The following is a 26616-nucleotide window of genomic DNA, read 5'->3' as shown; positions in this document are numbered from 1 at the left end:
TCAACAGACTCAATTCTCTCACCCATCTCCAAGTACTTAGAGAAAATCCTTACACCTGTGATCAAACAAACTCCCTCCTTCCTACTGGACACGGGAGCCTTTTTGAAACTCATAGATGAGCTTAAAACTATCCCAGCAGAGGCCTATCTCGTCACGTTTGACGTTAAGGACCTATACACGTCCATACCACACGAGGAAGGCATTAGATCAGTGAGGAAGTTACTACTGACCTCGGACCTAGACCCCGATCAGGTCAACCTCTGCTGTGAGTTACTGTCTCTGGTACTCACCAAAAATTATCTCCTATTCGAGGACAAATTTTACTTACAGAGGAGAGGCACCGCGATGGGCAGTAACGCTGCGCCACCGTACGCAAATTCCTACATGGCAGACTACGAGAACAGTACCATCTACGTGAATGACCTTTTCCGCACACACGCTATAGTGTGGAAAAGGTACATTGATGACATATTTTGCATTTGGAATGGCCCACAGACAACACTGGAATCTTTCTTTGCATTCCTCAAGACCTCCTGGCCAGGCCTGGATTTCACAATACCCTATGATCAGGATAAAGTAAACTTCCTAGATACTACAATTCTCAAAAACAAAGAAGGCGAACTTTCCACAGACTTATACATCAAACCAACAGATCGTAATAGCCTATTACACTATGATAGTTTCCATCCTACAAAAATGAAAGACTCAATCCCAAAATCCCAGTTTCAAAGAGTCCACAAAATAGTCTCTGATAAAGACTTGCAAGCCACACGGTTAGAAGAGATGCGGACAAAATTTCTAGAGAGGGGCTAACCCCCTCATACCCTTGATGTCAGTACCACAAATTCTTCCCCCAGTAGGAAGACAGATACTAAACACTGCCTACCTTTCGTTCACAACTATCATCCCCTGGTTTACCTACTCCACAAGTCTATACGACGCCATTGGCATATTCTAGGTACAGCACACCCAGGGGTCAGAGAATTTATTGAACCTTTCCTCCCTTGCTTCCGTAGACCACATAATATACGTGACAAATTGGTGAGAGCGGATATAGGGAGCTCACAATCTACATCCAGACAACGTTTCCTTACTAATCCAAGAACAGGCACATTTCCATGCCTACAATGCATACAGTGCAATAATATACAGAGAGGCACGACCCTGTATCATCCACACAATGGAAAAGAGTACCCCATTAAAGGTTTTTTCACATGTGATTCGGCATATGTGATCTATATAATCAAGTGCCCTTGCGGACTATATTATGTGGGAGAAACAACACAACCCATCAAACAGAGGATCTCGAAGCACAAATCCACTATAAGATGCAAAAACACCTTATTACCCATTCCCTACCACTTTATCACCCAGGGCCACACCATTGCCCAGTTAAGATTTCAAGTGATCGAACAGGTGACACCGTTGCGTAGAGGGGGTGACAGGATAGGCCTCCTGAAAAAAAGGGAGGCCTACTGGATACATGAACTACAGACTTTAGCCCCAAGGGGCCTCAACAGAGACTATGACATCCAGTCCTTCCTTGCTTAATGGATGATTATCTTAGTGACAATTCTCACTAGTATATTACGCTTACCAAGTGTCCTTTATGTGATTCCTGCAATGTCACCTTTACTGTGATGTATTACTATCAACATGTTTATGTTATTTCATGAGTTCCGTCCTAACACTTATGTCTCTCTCTACAGAATCGGCTTTACTAATACTGTCTGGATTGTATATCACCTCTGCTAACTCACTGCTATCAGTCACCAAGGACGATCACTAGTCACCATTTCTCTAAGCCAGAATTTCTTCCCATCACTCTGGAACAGCGGATCACGCATCTCAGAACTACAGGGCACTACTTCACAACGCATGCGCGCTGTGGAACGCACGGCCCCACCCACTACAGAACGAGTGGAACGCAACTCAACCATACCCCCAGCGCTAGGTCACTTCAGGTTTAGCACTTCCGGTAGTGCGTCTTTGAGCGCGCTTACAAAACGGCACTAACAGGGTAGCTTCACCACACTCAGGACAAGCGGTGGACACCGCGTCCACACAGGAGAACCTTAGGTAAGCCGGGCATCTCACCACTCACAGAGCACTTCACAGACCTAACCCCGGGGCTCTTATAGCAATGTTACTTTACCCCACAGTGCCTGTTTCACGCATAGACTGCAATTACCACTATCAGATGGTCCAAGGGGTATGTTCATCTACATTTTCTTTATCTTAATTCAGTGTTACCACATGAGTTATAAGTCTGAGACATTCCATGCATAATTACAGGTCAAATCCCCCCAAAAATCCGCTTACCAGACATTCTTCTTTTTGTGAGAGGGTAGTTCTTCCTTTTTTTCTTTAATGCCATATGCATTAATCATTTCTCATTTTATCACTCCAACGGTCACCATAAAATATCTTCCTTTACACCACTAGTGCATGATTATTGGTACGTTTCTTCCAACACTGCATTCCACAAGAGACTGGCATACTCAGTACGGTGTTAATTATTTTGTTATCATTTATTGTTTTATTTAGTACATTGAAGAAGGTCTATGACCGAAACGTCTGTATGTACTCTCTTTTATTAAACCACACTAGCATCTGATCACGTGTGTGCCAAGTTAACAGATGACAGACCTGAGTGAGGGCTTGCTTTTTTGTGGATTTAGCTGAAGCTTTTACTGGGAATATTTTACATGACATTTATGATTTATCCGACGCTCTATGCTGAGCACCTACATTGGAATTTACATATAAATCTCTGAGTGAGGTAACAGATGAAATCCCGATGGATCCATTACCTATAATGAGGCAGTAGAGTTACTCTGGACTCCTTCTGGCCTCTGTTCAGCGGTGCCCTTTTCAGAAGTCCACAAAACTTTTGCAGTCCTAAATAGACGGACACCGCTGGATCACTGGTCCTATGGCGTCCACAGTGCCTTCATCTGCCTCATTACAGGGAATCTTCCACCGGGGCTTCTGTCTGAATCATATATTTCAGAGATCTATATGGAAACCCCGATGTAAGCGCTGAGCGCAGGGCGCAGGATAAATGTGTGCCGAGCCTTACTGCGATCTTTGGGAGCCAGAATGAAAAAATCAACAGCATGTGAAGAATTGGTTTTATTTATTTTTTTACGCCGTTCCTCATGCGGTATAAGTGACATGGCAACTTTATTCTTTGGGTTGGTGTGATTACAGCGATACCAGATTTATATCGGGTTTTTATGTTTGGCTGCTGTCACACACTGAAAGATGCTTTTTGTTGCGAAAACTAGTTTTTGCATCACCATATTTTGAGAGCTATAATTTTTCCATATTTCGTCCAACATAGTCATGTTATGGCTTGGTTTTTGTGAGACGAGCTGACGTTTTTATTGGTCCCATTTTCGGGCACACAACATATTTTGATCGCTTTCTATTGTAAGTTTTGGGAGACAGAATGAACAAAAACTAGCATTTCAGGTATTGCTTTTTGTTTTTTTATATCGATTTGTGTGTTGGAAAAATTGTTAAAGGGAAGCTGTCGCATTTTATTTTTTGTATTAAAAATGATTGTTTATATAAACAATTATTTTTAATACAAATTTACATTTTTTAACTTTAACATTTTTTTTATTATTAATTTTTTTTTCAGCCACTGGGCGCCGCCATTTTGCTTTGCGGGAGTGTAAGTGTAGTTGCACGACACTTACACTCTGCAAATACGGCAGCCCTGGGCATAGGAGTCTGCAGTCGGCGCCCGACCCCATACCTAGCATTATAAGTTGCTCCCTGCTGTGATGTGGCCACGCCCCCTGATCCGTCCACATCACAGCAGAGGCAGGAGATCAGTGCCATCTTTCTGGAGCTCACAGTGCATCTGTGAGCTCCAGTTTCACAGTATAATAGCAGGAGCCCTGCAGTTATAGGAGGAGAAGGAGACCAAGGACGGGAGGGAGAAAGGACTCAGCAGGGAGCCATGAAGTAAGTATCAGTGGGTCGGGGGAGAGGCAATCTAATCCTATCCTTTGTGGTGCTGACTCTGAGCAGTTATCTCCTCCCATGTGTGTTACTGTGCTGAGCTGTGTATCTAATCCTCTCCTGTGTGATACTGTCTGCTGAGCCATGCATGTAATCCTATACTGTGTGATACTGGCAGAGCTGTGTATCTAATCCTCTCCTGTGTGATACTGTCTGCTGAGCCATGCATCTAATCCTCTCCTGTGTGATACTGTCTGCTGAGCCATGCATGTAATCCTATACTGTGTGATACTGACTGAGCTGTGTATCTAATCCTCTCCTGTGTGATACTTTGCTGAGCTGTGTATCTACTCCTCTCCTGTGTGATACTGTCTGCTGAGCCATGCATGTAATCCTATACTGTGTGATGCTGACTGAGCTGTGTATCTAATCCTCTCCTGTGTGATACTTTGCTGAGCTGTGTATCTACTCCTCTCCTGTGTGATACAGTCTGCTGAGCCATGCATCTAATCCTGTGATTCAGGCTATTCATGACTGGACGCAGCCTACATCTGTTAAGAGTCTTCAGAAGTTCTTGGGTTTTGCTAATTTTTACCGTCGCTTCATAGCTAATTTTTCTGGCGTTGTTAAGCCTTTGACGGATTTGACCAAGAAGGGTTCTAATTGGTCTTCTGCGGCTGTGGAGGCCTTTCGGGAGCTGAAGCGTCGGTTTTCTTCGGCTCCGGTCTTATGTCAGCCAGATGTCTCACTTCCCTTCCAGGTGGAGGTTGATGCTTCCGAGATTGGAGCGGGGGCTGTTTTGTCGCAGAGAAGCCCCGATGGCTCTGTGATGAAGCCATGTGCTTTCTTTTCAAGAAAGTTTTCGCCTGCCGAGCGGAATTATGATGTCGGTAATCGGGAGCTGTTGGCTATGAAGTGGGCATTTGAGGAGTGGCGACATTGGCTCGAGGGAGCTAAACATCGTGTGGTGGTCTTGACTGACCACAAGAATTTGATTTATCTCGAGTCGGCCAAGCGGCTGAATCCCAGACAGGCTCGTTGGTCATTGTTTTTCTCTCGTTTTGATTTCATGGTCTCGTACCTGCCGGGTTCGAAGAATGTGAAAGCTGATGCTCTTTCTAGGAGTTTTGTGCCTGACTCTCCTGGAGATTCAGAGCCGGCTGGTATCCTTAGAGAAGGGGTGATTTTGTCTGCCATCTCCCCAGATTTGCGACGTGTGCTGCAAGAGTTTCAGGCGGATAGACCTGACCGCTGTCCACCGGAGAGACTGTTTGTCCCGGATAGATGGACCAACAGAGTCATCTCCGAGGTTCATTCTTCGGTGTTGGCGGGCCATCCTGGAATATTTGGTACCAGAGACTTGGTGGCCAGGTCTTTTTGGTGGCCTTCCTTGTCGCGGGATGTGCGTTCCTTTGTGCAGTCTTGTGGAATTTGTGCTCGGGCGAAGCCTTGCTGTTCTCGTGCCAGTGGTTTACTGTTACCTTTGCCTGTCCCGAAGAGGCCTTGGATGCACATTTCCATGGATTTTATTTCAGATCTCCCTGTCTCTCAGAGAATGTCTGTCATCTGGGTGGTGTGTGATCGTTTTTCTAAGATGGTCCATTTGGTGCCCTTGCCTAAGTTGCCTTCCTCCTCCGAGTTGGTTCCACTGTTTTTTCAAAATGTGGTTCGTTTGCACGGGATTCCTGAGAACATTGTTTCTGACAGAGGATCCCAGTTTGTGTCTAGATTTTGGCGGACCTTTTGTGCTAAGTTGGGCATTGAATTGTCTTTATCGTCGGCCTTCCATCCTCAGACGAATGGCCAAACCGAGCGAACTAATCAGACCTTGGAGACTTATTTAAGATGTTTTGTTTCTGCTGACCAGGACGACTGGGTTACTTTTTTACCGTTGGCCGAGTTTGCCCTTAATAATCGGGCTAGTTCTGCTACTTTGGTTTCTCCTTTTTTTTGTAATTCAGTGTTTCATCCTCGTTTTTCCTCAGGTCAGGTGGAGCCTTCTGACTGTCCTGGAGTGGATGTTGTGGTGGATAGGTTGCATCAGATTTGGAATCATGTGGTGGACAATTTGAAGTTGTCACAAGAGAAGGCTCAGCTCTTTGCCAACCGCCGTCGCTGTGTGGGTCCCCGACTTCGCGTTGGGGACTTGGTGTGGTTGTCTTCTCGCTTCGTTCCTATGAAGGTCTCCTCTCCTAAGTTCAAACCTCGGTTTATCAGTCCTTATAAGATTCTGGAAGTCCTTGGCCCTGTGTCATTCCGTCTGGACCTCCCGGCATCATTTGCTATTCATAATGTGTTCCATCGCTCGTTGTTGTGGAGGTATGTGGTACCTGTGGTTCCTCCGGTTGAGCCTCCTGCCCCGGTGCTGGTTGAGGGAGAATTGGAATACGTGGTGGAGAAGATCTTGGATTCTCGTGTTTCTAGACGGAGGCTCCAGTATTTGGTCAAGTGGAAGGGCTATGGTCAGGAGGATAATTCTTGGGTTGTCGCCTCTGATGTTCATGCGGCCGATTTGGTTCGTGCCTTCCATGTGGCTCATCCTGATCGCCCTGGGGGTTTTCGTGAGGGTTCGGTGACCCCTCCTTAAGGGGGGGGTACTGTTGTGAACTCTGTTTTCGGGCTCCCTCTTGTGGTCACTGGTGGTATGGTGTGCCTTTTGCTTTTGGCTCCCCCTGGTGGCCTTGTTTGTTATCCTGCTGGTCTCTGGCTATCAGCTGGTTTGTTATCCTCTGGGAGGTTCCTATATAGCTCTGTTTTACTTTCACTTGCTGCCGGCTGTCGATGTAATCAGTGCTACTCAGATTCCTTCTGACTACCTTGCTCCCAGTCCATCCAGGATAAGCTAAGTTTTGTTTGCTCATTTTTAGATCAGCAGTGTTTATCATGTTTTCTGTTCCAGCTTGCTAAAATGTAATTCCCTCGCTTGCTGGTTGCTCTAGTGGGCTGAGTTTCTCCCCACACACCGTTAGTTGGTGTGTGGGTTCTTGAAATCTCAGGATGGATATTTTGTAAGGGTTTTTTATTGATCGCATAGACCCCTGCTCTATTTTCTGCTTTCTAGTACTAGTGGGCCTCTTTTGCTGAATCTGATTTCATCCCTATGTATGTGCCTTCTTCTTACTTCACCGTTAATATTTGTTGGGGGCTTCTATATCTTTGGGGATTATTTCTCTGGAGGCAAGCGAGGTCTTTCTTTCTCTTTAGGGGTAGCTAGTTCCTCAGGCTGGCTCGAGACGTCTAAGAATTTTTTAGGCACGTTCACCGGCTACCTCTAGTTGTTTTGGATAGGTTCAGATTTGCGATCAGTCCAGTTACCATCTCCCTAGAGCTCGTCCTTAGTTTAATCACTTGCTGATCTATTTGTGATCCTCCGCCACTTGGGATCATAACAGGCTAGGGTTATTGCTAGGGTTAGGGCTAGTGTTAGGGTTATTGCTAGGGTTAGGGCTAGGGTTAGGGCTAGGGCTAGGGTTAGGGCTAGGGTTAATGCTACAGTTAGGGTTGGGGCTAAAGTTAGGGTTAGGGTTTGGATTACATTTACGGTTGGGAATAGGGTTGGGATTAGGGTTAGGGGTGTGTCAGGGTTAGGGGTGTGGTTAGGGTTACCGTTGGGATTAGGGTTAGGGGTGTGTTTGGATTAGGGTTTCAGTTATAATTGTGGGGTTTCCACTGTTTAGGCACATTAGGGGCTCTCCAAACGGGACATGGCATCCGATCTCAATTCCAGACAATTCTGCATTGAAAAAGTAAAACAGTGCTCCTTCCCTTCAGAGCTCTCCCGTGTACCCAAACAGGGGTTTACCCCAACATATGGGGTATCGGCGTACTCAGGACAAATTGGACAACATCTTTTGGAGTCCAATTTCTCCTGTTACCCTTGGGAAAATACAAAACTGGGGGCTAAAAAATAAGTTTTGTGGGAAAAAAAGATTTTTTATTTGCACGGCTCTGCATTGTAAACTGTAGTGAAACACTTGGGGGTTCAAAGTTTTCACTAAGTCTACATTCCAAACGGCGCTCCTTCCCTTCCGAGCTCTGCCATGCGCCCAAACAGTGGTTTACCCCCACATATGGGGTATCAGCGTACACAGGACAAATTGGACAACAACTTTTGGGGTCCAATTTATTATGTTACCCTTGTAAAAATACAAAGCTGGAGGCTAAAAAATAATTTCTGTGAAAAAAAGAGGAATTTTTATTTTCACGGCTCTGCGTTATAAACTGTAGTGAAACACTTGGGGGTTCAAAGTTCTCACAACACATCTAGATAAGTTCCTTGGGAGGTCTAGTTTCCAATTTGGGGTCACTTGTGGGGGGTTTCTACTGTTTGGGTACATCAGGGGCTCTGCAAATGCAACGTGACGCCTGCAGACCAATCCATTTAAGACTGCATTCCAAATGGCGCTCCTTCCCTTCCGAGCTCTGTCATGCGCCCAAACAGTGCTTCCCCCCCACATATGGGGTATCATCGTACTCAGGACAAATTGGACAACAACTTTTGGGGTCCAATTTATTATGTTACCCTTGTAAAAATACAAAGCTGGAGGCTAAAAAATAATTTCTGTGAAAAAAAAGAGGAATTTTTATTTTCATGGCTCTGCGTTATAAACTGTAGTGAAACACTTGGGGGTTCAAAGTTCTCACAACACATCTAGATAAGTTCCTTGGGAGGTCTAGTTTCCAATTTGGGGTCACTTGTGGGGGGTTTCTACTGTTTGGGTACATCAGCGGCTCTGCAAATGCAACGTGACGCCTGCAGACCAATCCATTTAAGTCTGCATTCCAAATGGCGCTCCTTCCCTTCCGAGCTATGTCATGCGCCCAAACAGTGGTTCTCCCCCACATATGGGGTATCAGCGTACTCAGGACAAATTGGACAACAACTTTTGGGGTCCAATTTATTATGTTACCCTTGTAAAAATACAAAGCTGGGGGCTAAAAAATCATTTCTGTGAAAAAAAAGAGGAATTTTTATTTTCACGGCTCTGCATTATAAACTGTAGTGAAACACTTGGGGGTTCAAAGCTCTCAAAACACATCTAGATAAGTTCCTTAGGGGGTCTACTTTTCAAAATGGTGTCACTTGTGGGGGGTTTTAATGTTTAGGCACATTAGGGGCTCTCCAAACGCAACATGGCGTCCCATCTTAATTCCAGTCAATTTTGCATTGAAAAGTAAAATAGCGCTCCTTCCCTTCCGAGCTCTGCTATGCGCCCAAACAGTGGTTTACCCCCACATATGGGGTATCGTCGTACTCAGGACAAATTGCACAACAACTTTTGTGGTCTAATTTCTTTTCTTACCCTTGGGAAAATAAAAAAATGGGGGCGAAAAGATCATTTTTGTGAACAAATATGATTTTTTATTTTTGCGGCTCTGCATTATAAACTTCTGTGAAGCACTTGTTGGGTCAAAGTGCTCAACACACATCTAGATAAGTTCCTTAAGGGGTCTACTTTCCAAAATGGTGTCACTTGTGGGGGGTTTCAATGTTTCGGCACATCAGGGGCTCTGCAAACGCAACATGGCGTCCCATCTCAATTCCAGTCAATTTTGCATTGAAAAGTCAAATGGCGCTCCTTCCCTTCCGAGCTCTGCCCTGCACCCAAACAATGGTTTACACCAACATATGGGGTATTGTTGTACTCAGGACAAATTGCACAACAACTTTTGTGGTCTAATTTCTTCTCTTACCCTTGGGAAAAAAAAAATGGGGGCGAAAAGATCATTTTTGTGAAAAAATATGATTTTTTATTTTTACGGCTTTGCATTATAAACTTCGGTGAAGCACTTGTTGGGTCAAAGTGCTCACCACACATCTAGATAAGTTCCTTAGGGGGTCTACTTTCCAAAATGGTGTCAGTTGTGGGGGGTTTCAATGTTTAGGCACATCAGGGGCTCGCCAAACGCAACATGGTGTCCCATGTCAATTCCAGTCAATTTTGCATTGAAAAGTCAAATGGCGCTCCTTTCCTTCCGAGCTCTGCCATGCGCCCAAACAGTGGTTTACCCCCACATATGGGGTATTAGCGTACTCAGGACAAATTGTTCAACAACTTTTGGGGTTCATTTTCTCCTGTTACCCTTGGCAAAATAAAACAAATTGGAGCTGAAATAAATTTTGTGTAAATAAAAATGAACATTTAACTTTTTTTCAAACATTCCAAAAATTCCTGTGAAACAACTGAAGGGTTAATAAATTTCTTGAATGTGGTTCTGAGCACCTTGAGGGGTGCAGTTTTTAGAATGGTGTCACACTTGGGTATTTTCTGTCATATAGACCCCTCAAAATGACTTCAAATGAGATGTGGTCCCTGAAAAAAAATGGTGTTGTAAAAATGAGAAATTGCTGGTCAATTTTTAACCCTTATAACTCAATAACAAAAAAAAAATGTGGTTCCAAAATTGTGCTGATGTAAAGTAGACATGTGGGAAATGTTACTTATTAAGTATTTTGCGTGACATATGTCTGTGATTTAAGGGCATAAAAATTCAAAGTTGGAAAATTGCAAAATTTTCAAAATTTTCGCCAAATATCCGTTTTTTTAACAAATAAACGCAAGTTATATCGAAGAAATTTTACCACTATCATGAAGTTCAATATGTCACGAGAAAGCAATGTCAGAATCGCCAAGATCCGTTGAAGCGTTCCAGAGTTATAACCTCATAAAGGGACAGTGGTCAGAATTGTAAAAATTGGCCTGGTCATTAACGTGCAAACCACCCTTGGGGGTGAAGGGGTTAATGAACACTCTGCACCACATCTTGACTGAAAAAAAAAAGAAATGTAGAAATTTTTGCAGATTTAATAAAAAAGAAAAACTGAAATATCACATGAGAGTGTACATTAAGAAGAAAAAAATGAACTTTTTTGAATTTACCAAATGGTTGCAATAAAACAAAGAGTGAAAAATTTAAAGGGGTCTGAATACTTTCCGTACCCACTGTAATACTATACTATGCACGAGGATTAGATTTTACATATCTTACTCACATCCTACATTGTTTTTTCATTAACATCGACATGAAGTGCAGATTTTTAAATCCAAATCATGGCAATTTCTCTTTCACTGCTGATTTCAAACCTCTTTGTGAAGCCGAGGTAAATTACGCAGTGAATCCAAAGCAAGAAAACGTATGGTACCTACCCAAAATTTTGTCGCAATTTTTTTCCTCTACTAAATGTTTGCTTTAAAAAGTTTGCATTGGGGCTTTGCCTTTTCTAGTGACTGCATGAGGTGCTACAGTTCACCTTTTTAAAACTGCAGCTATCCACTGATATGGGCAGCTGCTAGTGTTCAACTGATTGGATAAAATGACAGTGTTGGGTGAAGGTGGGCAAGTTATTTTGATGTAGTAACACAGCAAATGGAATGATGGTAACATCAAAATGAGTGACCAAAAGTCACATGGACCAGCAGCCTCTGCGTTTTTTTTTTTAAGTGAATTATTAAACACTACATTTTGCAGAACATCTAGGTTACCCATTAAAGCGATTTTAATTGCCGTGTAAATTTGTTGGTGAAAAATATTACAATTTGAGAGTCTTCAGTGGTTGATACCTTTGATGGCTACCTGAAAAGATATTAAGAAATAGCAAGTAGGGATGAGCGTAAACGTGGATATTCGGGTTCTACCAAACGTTTGTCCAAAGTTCGATTCAGGTACCAGAACGCTACCTGAACTTGAAACTGAACTCCATAGAAGTCAATGGTGATCCCAACTTTGGTGCTGTGAAAATGTGATGGTAAGAACTAGGGAATCTCACGCTCAACACTAAAGTGGACTTCCGGGAGAAGTCCGGTGCGAACCACAAACTTTACAGTTTGGGTTCGCTCATCTCTACTAGCAAGCTTTCCAGACTATTCAGGTCTCATCATCAGGCTCAGAGACCTGAGTAATCTCAAAAGCTTGCTATTCCTAGCCATCTTTTCAGTTAGCCATTAAAAGGTATCAACCACCGAGAACTCTCAAATTTTAAGATATATTTTTCCTTTGACTAGTTAACAGTCAATTAAAAAAATTAGGTCGCGACCACACTAGGACTGTGACATGGCCACTTCATCTGGTCACCAAACTGTCTCTTTGTCCTTGGTGTCAATGGTTATGGATGTACACAAAATTTTGCCGTGGTGAGTATGCATGTTGCATAATTTGTTCCTCTTTCTCTTCTTTGAAAGTTGGGAGAATGAATAACACTCAATAGTTTGGGCAAATACTGTCACCCCATTCTTCCAAGTTAAAATCTTGTTTTAACCAGAAAGTGTGATCCTTATTTCAGTGCTATGTTGTAATTTTGATTTCCTTTTTATTGAATTGGGATGCTGGATTAGCATTTTTGGAAAGTTTGCATGCATACTTCCTCCTTTTGGGAAATAAAACTAGGGACTCCTGTGGAGAATAGTCACAGAGCAGAAGAGCTGACGAAAGTTGCTGTAGTTACTGCAGATTGGAAAATGACAGCTAAGTTGTTGGCTATAGTTTGCCTGCTGGGACTGCAGTTCTGGATTCATCATGTAGTTGGTGAGTAGATTACTTTATTTTCTATAGTTTTGCAGAAAGTCAATAACAAATCATTTCACATTTCAGAAACCATTTTGTCAGAAACAAATGTGTTTCTTATTGCATTTGTTATCATACATTCTGTTATATACAGTTTGTCATTCTTACTTTTAATGTGTTTTTCCTGTTAAATACATTAATAACGTTTCCATGGGATAGGTGGGAAAAGTATGATCGCTAGTGATCTGACTGTTGTAACGCCTACAATCCTGAGAACAGTGGATGTACAATACACAGTATGAATGGAGCAGCGGAGGGCAGGTTTGACCACGGCTCCATTCACTCGATGCCAATCTATTTCACATGCATGCCGAAAAAAAAATACGCTGTTCAGGATTGCCCCATAGAGTAACACTGAGCCTATGTTTTAGCAGCAGTGTGATCTGAGCTGAGAAAAGAAAATCGTAGATGAGCATTGAATCATTAAATAACATTAATCAGTGTGCCATCCGATTTTTTTATCAGAATGCACTTGTCCGTTTTTAGTGCAGATGAGCATTAGCCCTTACACAGACAATTGTTCCATCAGTCACGTATAAGTAAATGGAGCAGTAGTTAAGCATGCAAATCACCACTCCATTGACAAAGGGGACTCTGGGCCTTTCATTCTTGAGATTGGTGATAGTACTTATCAGCTTTGCTGCATAGGTTGGTACAGAATGAGCAAAGTCATCTCATCAATGTCAGATTTATTGTACTTTCCCAAGCCAAGATAACACAACATAGAAAGACTATTCGCACACATAAGGCTTTAAAAACATGTCTCTTGTATTCCCTGGTATAGCGGGAAGAGGGGGTAAGGTGTCACCTGGAGACTGTGATAATCTTTCCATTAAATTTGCTGCCATAAACCACATTCACCTTTGCTGTCTGCACAGAAAGGAAAATTGGTGAATGCCAAATTTATTGTGTTTTTTTATATCTCTTTTGACAATTTTGAAAGGTGTCAAGATAACAGAGTGTGGCTAATTTTAACCCAAAAAGTTACACAGTTGTCCAAAACAATCAATATCCTTGATCGATACATACAAGTATAAAAATGAAGCATCATCATCAATTGTCCAATTATGTCTTATATAAAATAAAATACTGTATGAAATTCGGATTGTAGACTCACACCTCCTACTACCCTACAAGTATTTTGAGATTTTTCAGACTGTTATAGGTCATGTACCTAGTGTCCATGTGTAAATATTCACCCTTTATCAGTGTATGTGTCATTTGTTAGTTTTTTAATCACTTGTGTGATTTCAGGTTCGCAGTTAGATAACAGACTGCCAGGTGGGAGATGTCGGTGTCTTAAAGTGACAATGGATGCTATACCGAAGCAATCGATTAAAAGCATTAAAATTATACCTTCACGTGTTTATTGTCCAAATATCGAAATTATGTAAGTGTAGAAGCTATGATTTTATATATTAAATATATAGAAATATATTATTGATAATATTAGAAATTACGTTAGAAAAATCTTCTCAGAAGATGCAATGTGGCAGTATATAGTAATTTGGTATATAAAATAGAATAAGGATATTACCCATGCTGCAACAGCCACATGGTCCAAAACGGCAACCCTATCTGGTGTGTAGTCTGTTTAAACAGTGTAATTTGGCCACACATGTTGGTTATACCACAGCTCTATCTGTGAAACAAAGAATTTTAAAAGGAATCTGTCAGCATGTTGTTGCTATGTAATCTGAGCGCAGCAAAATGTAGGAGCAGATCCTGATTCCAGGGATGTGTCACTTATTAGGCTGTGTGATGCAGTTTCTATACAATCAGTGTTTTATCAGCAGTAGATTATCACTAGAGGACTAGGTTTTTTGTGCAGGCTAGTCGGGCTAATCAGTGTAACTCTGCCCCCCCCACTGACTGGCAGCTTGCTGACAAATATCAGTGTACACAGGAAGCTGCGAGTCAGGGGTTATATACAGCTCAGATGTCTAAGCTCTGCTACATCAACATCAGACGACAAAACATGGATTCTATAAAAACTACGCAAAGCAGTGCAATAAGTGATACATCTCTGGAATCAGGCTCTATGTTTCTACATTTCCATAGCAAAACCTGCTAACAGATTCCCTTTAACTATCATGGTAATATCCACGCAGTTTTGTGGGTAAGATTGTGGTTTTGCCGGAAAAACAGCACAGCCGCTTAGCACTTTATTTGAAAACCCAATCTACACCACATAGGACTGGTTTTAGCCACATGCTGGCTGCAATATGGGGATGGAGTCTCAGGCTGTGTACATGGTCATATTGTGACTCAGTCCATCAATTATATATATTTAGCCACCTTGCGATTTTCATTTTTGCCCTTTCATTTTTTGCTCCGCTTCTTCCCAGAGCCATACCTTTTTTATTTTTCCATCAATATAGCCATATGAGGGCTTTTATTTTTGCGAGACGAGTTGTACTTTTGAATGACGCCATTGGTTTTACTATATAGCATACTGAAAAACGAGAAACAAAATCGAAGTTCGGTGAAATTGCAAAAAAAAGTGCAATTTCACAATTTTTTGTGTGTCTTTTTATTTGCCATGTTTACTAAATACTAAAACTGACCTGGCAAAATGATTCTCCAGATCAGTTCGAGTTTGCAGATACCACAGATAACAAACATGTATAGATTCTTTTTTATTTAAGTGGTTGAAATTTGTAAGAAAAGAAATCTTTGCTTATGTCACCATTTTCTGAGACCCATAGCGTCTCCATTTTCCATGATATGGGGGGCTGGGTGAGGGCATATTTTTGAACCCCAGGCTGATGTTTTTATTGATACCATTTTGGGGTAGAATTGATGTTTTGATTACCTGTTATTGCATTTTATTGCAATGTCGCTGTGGACCCCCAAAAAAATTATTCTGGGGTTTCAATTTATTTTCTCCTTATGCCGTTTACCGATCGAATTACTTTATATTTTGATAAGTTGGACATTTTTGAACTCAGCGATACCAATTATGAGTATTTCTTATTTTTTTAAATTGTTTTATTTTCATTTGGGCAAAAGAGAGATAATTTGAACTTTTGTGGTTTTTTTTGTTATATTTTTTAAAACTTTTATTTTTATTTTTTTTATTTTTACTGGCTTCAATAGCTGTGATCATCCAATTACCTCTGCAACACATAGCAGTGCTTCAGCCCATCTATGTGTAGCAGAAATAACGATTTCTGCTACCCAGAAATCACAGCGTTCATAGTAGATTAACAAGGACAGTCAGAAGGGTCTTCTGCAGACTACCGCAATCACGTGACAGGGGACTTGTGTTGTGACGCGCCTCCGGACGGCGCGTATTACATGCCTCTGTCACTGATTGACAGTGGTATTTAACTGGCTAACAACCACCATGGCTGTTAGGGGCATATCACAGCTGATCAAATGTCACGTGCAGGGAAAGGTGCGGGTTCAGCACCAAAGCCCGCATCAAAGGTAGGGACATATCCTTGGACGTACCTATACATCCAAGGTTGTGATGGGGTTAAGCAGAGACATAACTTGATGCTTGTGGGTCCCAGTGGAAAGTATACATATGTGAGGGGCCTTGGATTCATTTCTGGTTGTAAATCTAAAGTTCATACAGGAAGCTGTAATGTCTCTATGAGAGAGGATTTAGGATATATATATATATATATATATATATATATATATATATATATATATATATATATATATATATATATTGTATATATTTATTTATTTTAAATTGCTTCTCTATTTTTTCTAAATAATGCTATTAAGGGAAGAGTCAGATGGCCCTATAACTCGTCCCGACCAAAGCACATGTATTTCTATGCAGCTGTCACGCTCGGGTTGGGAGAGCCTCCGCCAAGTCCAAGCATTGCGTTGCAATTAATGCTATATAATTCTCTTCTAGAGTAACAACAAAGGCTGATCAACTTGTATGCATTGATGCCGAAGCAAAGTGGTTTAAAAACATGCTACCTCGTCTAATGCAGTAAGTAGATGGTTTTTAATGTGCGTTTTAGCATAAACCTCTCCTGGCAGCTTTACAGATGTTAACATAAAGCTACAACACATACAACAAGTAATGGTAGAGCATTAGAGATGGGAGAATATAGTAATAAGCCGAGCTGGTGCTACTCTAGGATACCGGGCCAGGGCTGTAGTCGTGGCCAAACACTCTGGAACATCAGTGCCCTGGCCTCTCCTCACAGAAACACATTCTCCATTTATTAGCACACCTGTACCTTCAGGTCCAGCTCCTTCGGGCTCCCTTTCCATTTGTGGGAGATCCTCTCCAGATGAGTCAGGAGATACTGAGGCACAGTCCAAGTAAACTTCAACAATAACATCTTTACTGATTCCATTACACAGCACATCCAAAGACTTCACATTCATGACAACGGATTTCACAAAATAACATTTCTTTTCTTTCCCTGCACTTCTCTCGTGATCACAAAATGCAGGCCCGGGTCGGACCGTCCCTGACGATCCTTCAGCATTTTCTCTATGCAGCTCTGCTACGGGAATGCTTCCCTCGGTCTGTTTCGCCCCAGACACAAGATCATTAATCTCCGAAGTATAAAGCCACTGAAAGAGAGTACTGCCCTTCTGTTCTGCCTTCTGCCTTTGCACCACGTCTTTACTATTCGTACTCACTGCCATCATGGGGACCCTTAACTAATTCGCCCCAGTTCCAAGGGTTTCTGCCCAGACCATGAGTTGTCACATTCTGAGTCTTCAACTGTTCTAACCTGCTGATTGTCCGTACTGTAGATGGGGATGGCTGAGGTACTATTCTCTTTATGTTGCGTGACTGCGGTCTCATCCTGGGCCTATAGCCCATGTGGATGGTTTGGGTGTCCCTAGCCCTCTAATTCTCTAAAGGAAATGTTCCTAGCTTACCAAACAGCAGCCCCTCCTATCGTTAACTATTTACTGTCCTAGGCACTAGGTGAGATCTCTGTATAATATAATGGCCCCCCCATCTAGTGGCCAAACATGAACACTACACTTTCCTATCATGGGTACAAACATAATACATTACAGTGTAAAAGAACATATCAGAATATATACATTTTACATAGAATGGTAATACATGTATTAGTGTAGCAGTACCATCATAAGTAGGCAGTAGTACATGTACCCATGTAGCAATACCATTATATAACAACATATATACAGTACATCATCATAGAGCAGACAGTATCGAGACCTGTTAAGGAGGAAAAGCACAAAGGGAACATAATCCTTCATCCCCTTACTCTACATTCTGTGCGTATAACACTGCAATGATGACATCATGTCAACTCAGCTAATCAAAAGAAGAGCCAGGAATGCTGGGAGATTAAGAATAGTGATGAGCGAGTATACTCGTTGCTCGGGTGATCTCCGAGTATTTGTTATTGCTCGGAGATTTAGTTTTCGTTGCCGCAGCTAGATGATTTACGGCTGCTAGACAGGCTGAATACATGTGGGAATTCCCTAACAAACAGGTATTCCTGACATGTACTCAGCCTGTCTAGCAGCCGTAAATCATGCAGCTGAGGCGATGAAAACTAAATCTCCGAGCACTAACAAATACTCGGAGATCGGGAAAACCCGAGCAACGAGTAAACTCGCTCATCACTAGTTAATTTGCAGGCCTCTCATCCAGTGGTCACATATTTCTGACCTGGCCGATGGACTAGAATCCTACAAATTGATTTTACTATCTCTATTAAGCATTTATTGCAAATATTCCACTAGTATTAACAAACAATTGATATAATAAAAATTAGAGGTTTTGCTATAACATATATGAATAATACCCTATAACATATGTAAACAGCATATACCAGGTACCAGCAGACAAAATGTGTCTGGCAAGGTGAACCATTGTGTTCTGGGCAACATTGTGTAATAGTTAAAGGGAACCTGTCACCCCAAAATTCGAGAATGAGCTGCGGCCACCAGCACCAGGGGCTTATCTAAAGCATTCTGTAATGCTGTAGATAAGCCCCCGTTGTATCATGAAAGATAAGAAAAACGAGTTAGATTATACTCACCCAGGGGCGATCCCACTGCGGTCCGGTCCGATGGGCGTCACGGTCTGGTCCAGGGCTTCCCATCTTCATGCGATGACGTCCTCTTCTTGTCTTCCTGCTGCGGCTCCGGCGCAGGAGTACTTTATCTGCCCTGTTGAGGGCAGACCAAAGTACTGCAGTGAGCAGGCGCCGGGAAAGGTCAGAGAGGCCCAGCACCTGCACACTGCAGTACTTTGCTCTGCCCTCAACAGGGCAGATAAAGTACGCCTGTGCAGGAGCCACAGCAGGAAGAAAAAAAGAGGACATCATCGTATGAAGATGGGAGGCGCCGGACACAGACCACGACACCCATCGGACCCGAACCGAACCGGGACCGCCCCTGGATGAGTGTAATATAACCTCTTTTTTCTTCTCTTTCAGGGTACATCGGGGGCTTATCTACAGCATTACAGAATGCTGTAGATAAGCCCCTGATGCCAGTGGCCGCACCTCATACTCGAATTTTGGGGTGACAGGTTCTCTTTAAAATAGAACTGTATTTTCAACAAACTTTGCATAAATAAATAGTACAGGTGATTATAAGAAACTTTGTAATGTTTCTTATCAGATAAATCAACTTTCCCACTTATCAGCCACTTCTTTCCCTAACTCCTGAGCATGTTATTCACTCTGGAAAAAAAACATCTCAAATCCAGACCTCAAGCGCCCTATGGTGTCATGTGACACAGTCCCTCATACATTGTGCTGAGCTTTTTAACAAATCTTTTACCTTAACTCAGAGCTGGATTCACCATCTACACTGATTACTATTGCTCTATCATTTACTCCACACCTCTGTTGTTTTTGTCTGTATGCTGGTAAATGAAGTCCATGAGACCTTCACTGTTCACATATCCTGCGCTATGTATGGACTAGCTCACAGCAGCTAGTCTCCTCCCACCAGCTCAGAGTCAATGTAGAGCTAGATTTTACAGAGGGGAAAACTGGTGAAAACGCAGAATACAAGACACATAAGGGCCAGAAATAGTCTTGTTTCTCATGTACACACACTACAGCTTATTTTGAAAGGTCAATTGAAAGTATGGTTACACTTTACATATACCTGTATTGTGAAGGTGGTTTTATCTACATAACACACAGCATGATTTAACAGTAAACTACAATTTTCAATTTGTTGAAATGTTTGCTTGAATATCAGTGAACATGACTCCACAGCATAATATACATTTACATTTTTGTATTTTAGACGCACACTAACACCAATTAATAAATCACTCAAACACAGGGAGAACAAGCACACATGTCTTTTTAACTAATTCTAAACTGAGGTTTCCAATGCTGTGAGCTACAATACTAACCTCTATTCTACCATGCTGGAGAGTGTGGAAAATAGGGGTGTAGCTCTATGACACAAGAAAGCACCAGTGTGGAACTGTAGGTGAGGACACTGGTATATATTATGCATTGGTGCCCAAGGCCTTCAAGTAACGGCTCTGGTGGAAGAGCGACTGAAACGTATATCTTGTTACAGGTTTGATCACTTTGTACTTGGCCTAATTATTTTATATTATTTGTCTATAAGTAATATAATATCTATGCCTTAAAGAAGTTTTTTTTATTTCTGTTATCCCTTTGGCAGAATAAAGAAACAAAACGAGGAGAGACAAGCAAAGCTCCAGACCACACAAGAATAAACTTTATGTGATCCGGTTGTCCGTTATGGTGTTCATACTGTGAATTATAAATGAGATTTGTACATGCATATATTATTTACAAGTATTTGAAAATCAAAAGTATTTTAGCTTAAATATAGTCTCAAACAGTTTTAATTTGTAAGTTACATTTTTATACGTGTAAAGAGAGAAAGAAAGCGCCAAGTACAGTGCACACACCAAGATAATTAAAATAAGGCTTTATTAGAAAAGGTAAGTGCCAAGAATACATTAAAAAAAATTTAAAAACAAACAACCAAATATATGACTGTTAAGATGAGCATAGACAGACACAATGAGGCAAATACCCCAAAGTGGTTTAAGGAAATCAAACAAGAATAAGTCAGGGAATAAGACAATAAGAAATGCGGTAAATACAAATATTTTTGTGTGAACTTGAATAAGAAATGATGACTGAATAATGCCAAACTATCAAGTCACTAGAAATGACACAAACAAATTGTTAGTGGAATACCAATCCTACAGTGACATGACAGAACAGGCATTAAATGCACTTTATAAAAGAATGTGAACCACGTATAAGGAAAAACACCCACAGAGCAACATGGCCATGCGCAAGGCTGCAAAAAAATGCAATTAGATGGTGTCACTATATATATATATATATATATATATATGTATATATATATATATATTTATATTTATATTTATACATATATATATATATATATATATATATATATATATATATATATATATAAATACAAGTATAGTACTAGTCAAGCAGTGACATCATAAAGCAGATATTAAGTGCACTATAAGAACTATGCCCTGTGAAAAATGCATCCTGCTAATGGAACAAATGCCAGAGCAACAATGAAGAATAGCACAGAGTAAGCCAATAAAATTCACAGATTAAAAGAACATATTTACCGCAAAATAGAGTCAATTGTGTCTGCCGGACCCAATGCATGTCGCTACAAGCAGTAGCTTCGTCGGGGGAAGTGCTTACTTTTTTATATCTCTTTCAATAACCTCAATAAAGTTGTACTTATTACTTCACCCTCTGTACTATTTCCGTTGCTAAAATTATGGAATTTTTTTACTTAAACACGTGAGCATGTCAGCAGGCGCGGGCATTGTTTTCTGTAGGAACCTAAGCATTTAAAGTGTACGTTTTTTAGAATGTATCAATGAAACATAGGACAAAAAGAACAATTTCTAATAAAACCTTACTTTTCCAAGAGCATCATCCATAACAATTAGATTGTGGAAAATGTTATGGTTCCATTCTTTGCCTCTCAGTTCTCTACCCTAAAGTTAAGATAAATCATGTTGGATCCCAACCATAGGTTTAAAATGTATCCCGACCCCAAACCTTTGTAGCCAATTCCTTCTACAAAGGAATAACTCAATTACAAAGTGAACCTGTCAAGTAATTGTTAAGCGAAAGGCGTAACAGAGGGAGAGATAATGAGCTCCAGCATGGCAAATTCTTATGAGACTTCTAGGAGAAAAAGTGATGGTCCTTCTGTGTCCATACAGGTAAATATATAGCTAGGATATATGTCACTCTGTATAAAGACACAGTGACCGGAGAGGATACCACACCATGTATCTTCAAAAGAAAAAAAATCCGTAACTTTCAAAGATGCCAGCTCAAATCTCCTTGGCAGTATATCCCTATACCGCATAGCGCAATTCCGCACAGTATACTGGCTGTAATCTGTCTGAAGGAGGTCTTGTTGACCGAAACATCACTGATTTCAATTGTTAGGTTGCAATTCTGATTAAAACAGAAATATTCCTTGCCCTTTGAGAGTGCCGGATTCTTTTTCTTTTGCCATACAGATAAATGTACAATCTTCTCTGTGCACAGATTGACGCAGCTGTCAATACTTGTATATACAGTGGGGAAAAAAAAGTATTTAGTCAGCCACCAATTGTGCAAGTTCTCACACTTAAAAAGATGAGAGAGGCCTGTAATTTACATCATAGGTAGACCACAACTATGGAAGTCAAAATGAGAAAACAAATCCAGAAAATCGCCTTGTCTGATTTGGCAAGAATTATTTAGCAAATTATAGAGGAAAAAAGTATTTGGTCATCTAAAAACATGCAAGAATTCTGGTTCTCACAGACCTGTAACTTCTTCTTTAAGAGGCTCCTCTGTCCTCCACTCATTACCTGTAGTAATGGCACTGTTTGAACTTGTTATCAGTATAAAAGGCACCTGTCCACAACCTCAAACAGTCACATTCTAAACTCCAATATGGTGAAGAGACCAAAGAGCTGTCGAGGGACACTAGAAACAAAATTGCAGCCCTGCACCAGGCTTGGAAGACTGAATCTGCAATAGGCAAGCAGCTTGGTGTGATGAAATCAACTTTGGGAGCAATAATAAGAAAATGGAAGACATACAAGACCACTGATAATCTCCCTCGATCTGGGGCTCCATGCAAGATCTCACCAAGTGGGGTCAAAATGATCACAAGAGCGGGTGAGAAAAAATCCCAGGACCACTCGGGGGGGGGGGGGGGCTAGTGAATGACCTGCATAGAGATGGGACCACCGTAACAAAGGCTACCATCAATAACACACTATGCCGCCAGGGACTCAGATCCTGCAGTGGAAGACGTGTCCCCCTGCTTAGGCCAATACATGTCTGGGCCGTCTGAAGTTTGCTAGAGAGCATTTTGATTATGCAGAAGAGTATTGGGAGAATGTCATATGGCCTGATCAAACCAAAGTAGAACTGTTTGGTAGAAACAAAACTCGTTGTGTTTGGAGGAGACAGAATGCTGAGTTGCATCCAAAGAACACCATACCTACTGTGAAGCATGGGGGTGGCAACATCACGCTTTGGGGCAGTTTCTCTGCAAAGGGACCAGGACGACTGATCCTTGTACATGAAAGAATGAATGGGGCCATGTATCGTGAGATTTTGATTGAAAACCTCCTTCCATCAGCAAGGGCATTGAAGATGAAACGTGGATGTGTCTTTCAGCATGATAATGATCACAAGCACACAGCCAGGGTAATAAAGGAGTAGCTTTGTAAGAAGCATATGAAGGTCCTAGAGTGGCCTAGCCAGTCTCCAGATTTCAACCTAATATAAAACCTTTGGAGGGAGTTGAAAGTCCGTGTTGCCCAGTGACAGGCCCAAAACATCACTGCTCTAGAGGAGATCTGCATGGAGGAATGGCCCAACATACCACCAACAGTGTGTGCCAACTTTGTGAAGTCTTACAGAAAACATTTGACCTCTGTCATTGCCAACAAAGGATATATAACAAAATATTGAGATGAACTTTTGTTAATGACCAAATACTTATTTTCCACCATAATTTGCAAAATAAATCTTGACAAATCAGACAAGGTGATTTTCTGGATTTGTTTTCTTAATTTTGACTCTCATAGTTGTGGTCTGCCTATGATGTCAATTACAGGCCTCTCTCATCTTTTTAAGTGGGACAACTTACACAATTGGTGGCTGACTAAACACTTTTTTTCCCAACTGTATCTAGGGTGTTGGTGCTTGCCACAGGTGTGATAAGCTGCAATAATGTATATTGTTGTATAAAGCGAAAGAAACACTAAAGATAATCTCCCACCACCGTTTGTACTGCAACAGGATCAGAAAAAATTGCAGTGGTGTTTTAAAACGTAACTTTTACTAGTCAGTTTCTGAAAAGAGGTTTAGTAACTCTATAAAAATATGTGAAACAGTGATATCAACACACAAAAAAATAAATTAACAAATAGCAGATAGTTCAACTCCCTGATTGGGAAGAAACTATTTATGACATTCGGCACACCATATGAAAGGTTAATGTAAACAAAGAAAGGGTCCAAATCTCAGTCTGGGAGAAAATATTAATCAAATAGGACTAACTTTACATATTGTTCACATATAGCATGCAAATGTAGCAGCTGGATATTTGCCACATGTATAATAAGAGTTGCAATAAAAGGAACAATCTCACCAGATATTGTATTCCTTCTCCTACTTCTGCAATCTCCAAAATGGGAGTCCCGGTATTATCCCTGTCAGTCCCTGTTGTTAGGCTGATCATTGCACCCCAAGACTCCCGCCCTTACAAGGGCAGTCCACAGCTAGCCCTGTCAACTAGCCAGCCCTGGACCGACCCTATATGTACCTGCTGCTATTTTGTCTTTGTTATATTGCTGCACACACACCTCCTACAAAGCCAGTCCACTTGCCTACAGTACTTACTGTTTTAATTTAAGTATCCAATGTGTAGGTATTGCATTCCTACCAAATTGCTGATGCTATGATTTCTTTTGTAAAACATTGTCTTCCTCTTGTAGACCACCGACTACTTAATTTTGTGTATGTGTATTAAAAATTTTTTTTGGGTCTGTGGTGGTGGTGTTTGAATGTGCTGCCTATCTTCACCTGTCTGAATATTCTAATGGTTTGTAGCAGCCAAGTGTACTGCGTGCAGTAAATGGAATGGTCTTGATTAGTGTTGAGCATTCCGATACTGCAAATATCGGGTATCGGCCGATATTCACTGTATCGGAGTTCTGATACTGAGTTCCGATACTTTTACAATATCGAATACCGGAATCGGAAGTTCCCATAGTGCAATGATGCACTATAATGGAGTGTGAGCGGTGCGTGGGTGGAGACCTTGTGTCTGTGTGTGCGGGCGGGGTCTGTACGTGACCGTGGGGGTCTGTGCGGGCCTGCCGAGGGTCTGTGTGGGCTGCCGGGGGTCTGTGCGGGCATGCCGCGGGCTGTGCGGGCTGCCGGGGGTCTGTGCGGGCTGCCGGGGGTCTGTGCGGGCCTCTCAGGGGTTGTGTGTGTGTGCAGGCATCGTCCGATGGGACTACAAGTCCCATCAGGCTATGCCTGCTACAATGACAGTGATTGACACATTAGCCAATGATGGGACAGTAGTAGTCCCATCATCCGGCTAATGTGTTGAATGTAGAAAAAAAACCAAACATACATACTATATACTACACACAACATACTACATACAACATACATACTACATACATACAACATGCTATAGACTACATACATACAACATACATACTACATACATACATACTACATACATACTACATACATACATACTACGTACATACATACAACATACATACTACATACATACAACATACATACTACATACATAGTACATACATACATACTACACACATGCAACATACATACATACTACATACATACATACTACATACATACTACATACATACAACATACATACTACATACATACAACATACATACAACATACTACACACTACATACATACAATTACTACATACATACTACATACATATTACATACAATACATTTATACATTACATACAATACATACATATAGACATACAGTACATATAACATAGAGTACATACTCACCATCACTTGTCACTTTGTTCCCCGAAGCCAGTGTCATCTGTAAAAAATATTAAAATAACAAAGAAACAATATACTCCCTGATCCGCAGAAATCCACGAGTGTCCCACGACGATCTCCCGTGGAGAACGGCAGCATCAGCTGATGCGACCACTCTCTAGGGGCTCCAGGAATACAATGATGGGTTGGAAGGTATCCCTCTGCACTGTATTCCTCCGCCGCTGTAAAAAAATAGTCCCAGTCTCACTTTATGGCAAAAGCTGCGTGGGAACTTTCTCACACAGCAATGCCAAAAGTCAGACTAGGGACTATTTTTTTACAGCGGCGGAGGAATACAGTGCGGAAGGATACCTTCCTCTGTTGTGAAATTGGATTTTGGGCTCCCCCGGTGGCCACTGGTGGAATTGAACTTGTGTGCATCATCCCCTCTGTTCACCTGTTCCCATCAGGATGTGGGAGTCGCTATTTAACCTTGCTCCTCTGTCACTTCCATGCCGGTCAACATTGTAATCAGAAGCCTTTCTGTGCATGTTCCTGCTACCAGACAACTTCCAGCTAAGTCGGACTTTTGTCCTTGTTTGTTTTTTGCATTTTGTTCCAGTTCACAGCTGCAGTTTCGTTTCTGTGTCTGGAAAGCTCTTGTGATCTGAAATTGCCACTCTGATGTTATGAGTTAATACTAGAGTCTTAAAGTAATTTCAGGATGGTGTATTGATAGGGTTTTCAGCTGACCATGAAAGTACCCTTTCTGTCTTCCTGCTATCTAGTAAGCGGACCTCGATTTTGCTAAACCTATTTTCATACTACGTTTGTCATTTTCATCTTAAATCACCGCCAATATATGTGGGGGCCTCTGTCTGCCTTTCGGGGAAATTTCTCTAGAGGTGAGCCAGGACTATATTTTCCTCTGCCAGGATTAGTTAGTCCTCCGGCCGGTGCTGGGCGTCTAGGGATAAAACGCAGGCTACGCTACCCGGCTACTGTTAGTTGTGCGGCAGGTTTAGTTC

At 41.5% G+C, this 26616-nt stretch overlaps 1 protein-coding gene across 1 annotated transcript; it reads left to right on the top strand.

Moving 5' to 3' along the window:
- The first annotated feature begins 12347 nt into the window (after window positions 1-12347).
- Window positions 12348-20841, top strand: LOC143770954 (C-X-C motif chemokine 2-like). Its single transcript, XM_077260547.1, has 4 exons — window positions 12348-12498; window positions 13792-13927; window positions 16415-16495; window positions 20167-20841. Exons 1-4 carry the CDS (start codon window positions 12432-12434, stop codon window positions 20219-20221), a joined length of 339 nt encoding a protein of 112 aa, XP_077116662.1. The 5' UTR covers window positions 12348-12431; the 3' UTR covers window positions 20222-20841.
- The last annotated feature ends 5775 nt before the right edge of the window (window positions 20842-26616 follow it).

The sequence above is a fragment of the Ranitomeya variabilis genome, chromosome 1 (genome assembly GCF_051348905.1).
Source record: "Ranitomeya variabilis isolate aRanVar5 chromosome 1, aRanVar5.hap1, whole genome shotgun sequence".
NCBI classification, from domain to species: Eukaryota; Metazoa; Chordata; class Amphibia; order Anura; family Dendrobatidae; genus Ranitomeya; species Ranitomeya variabilis.
The sequence above is the reverse complement of the archived record's forward strand: the minus strand, read 5'-3'. Positions and strand labels throughout refer to the sequence as shown.

Excerpts from the sequence above, each read along its gene's own strand:
- LOC143770954 (XM_077260547.1), top strand. The coding sequence starts at position 12,432 with ATGACAGCTAAGTTGTTGGCTATAGTTTGCCTGCTGGGACTGCAGTTC. Across the intron at positions 13,928-16,414 it reads TGTCCAAATATCGAAATTAT|AGTAACAACAAAGGCTGATC; the intron begins GTAAGTGTAGAA and ends ATTCTCTTCTAG. Across the intron at positions 16,496-20,166 it reads ATGCTACCTCGTCTAATGCA|AATAAAGAAACAAAACGAGG; the intron begins GTAAGTAGATGG and ends TCCCTTTGGCAG.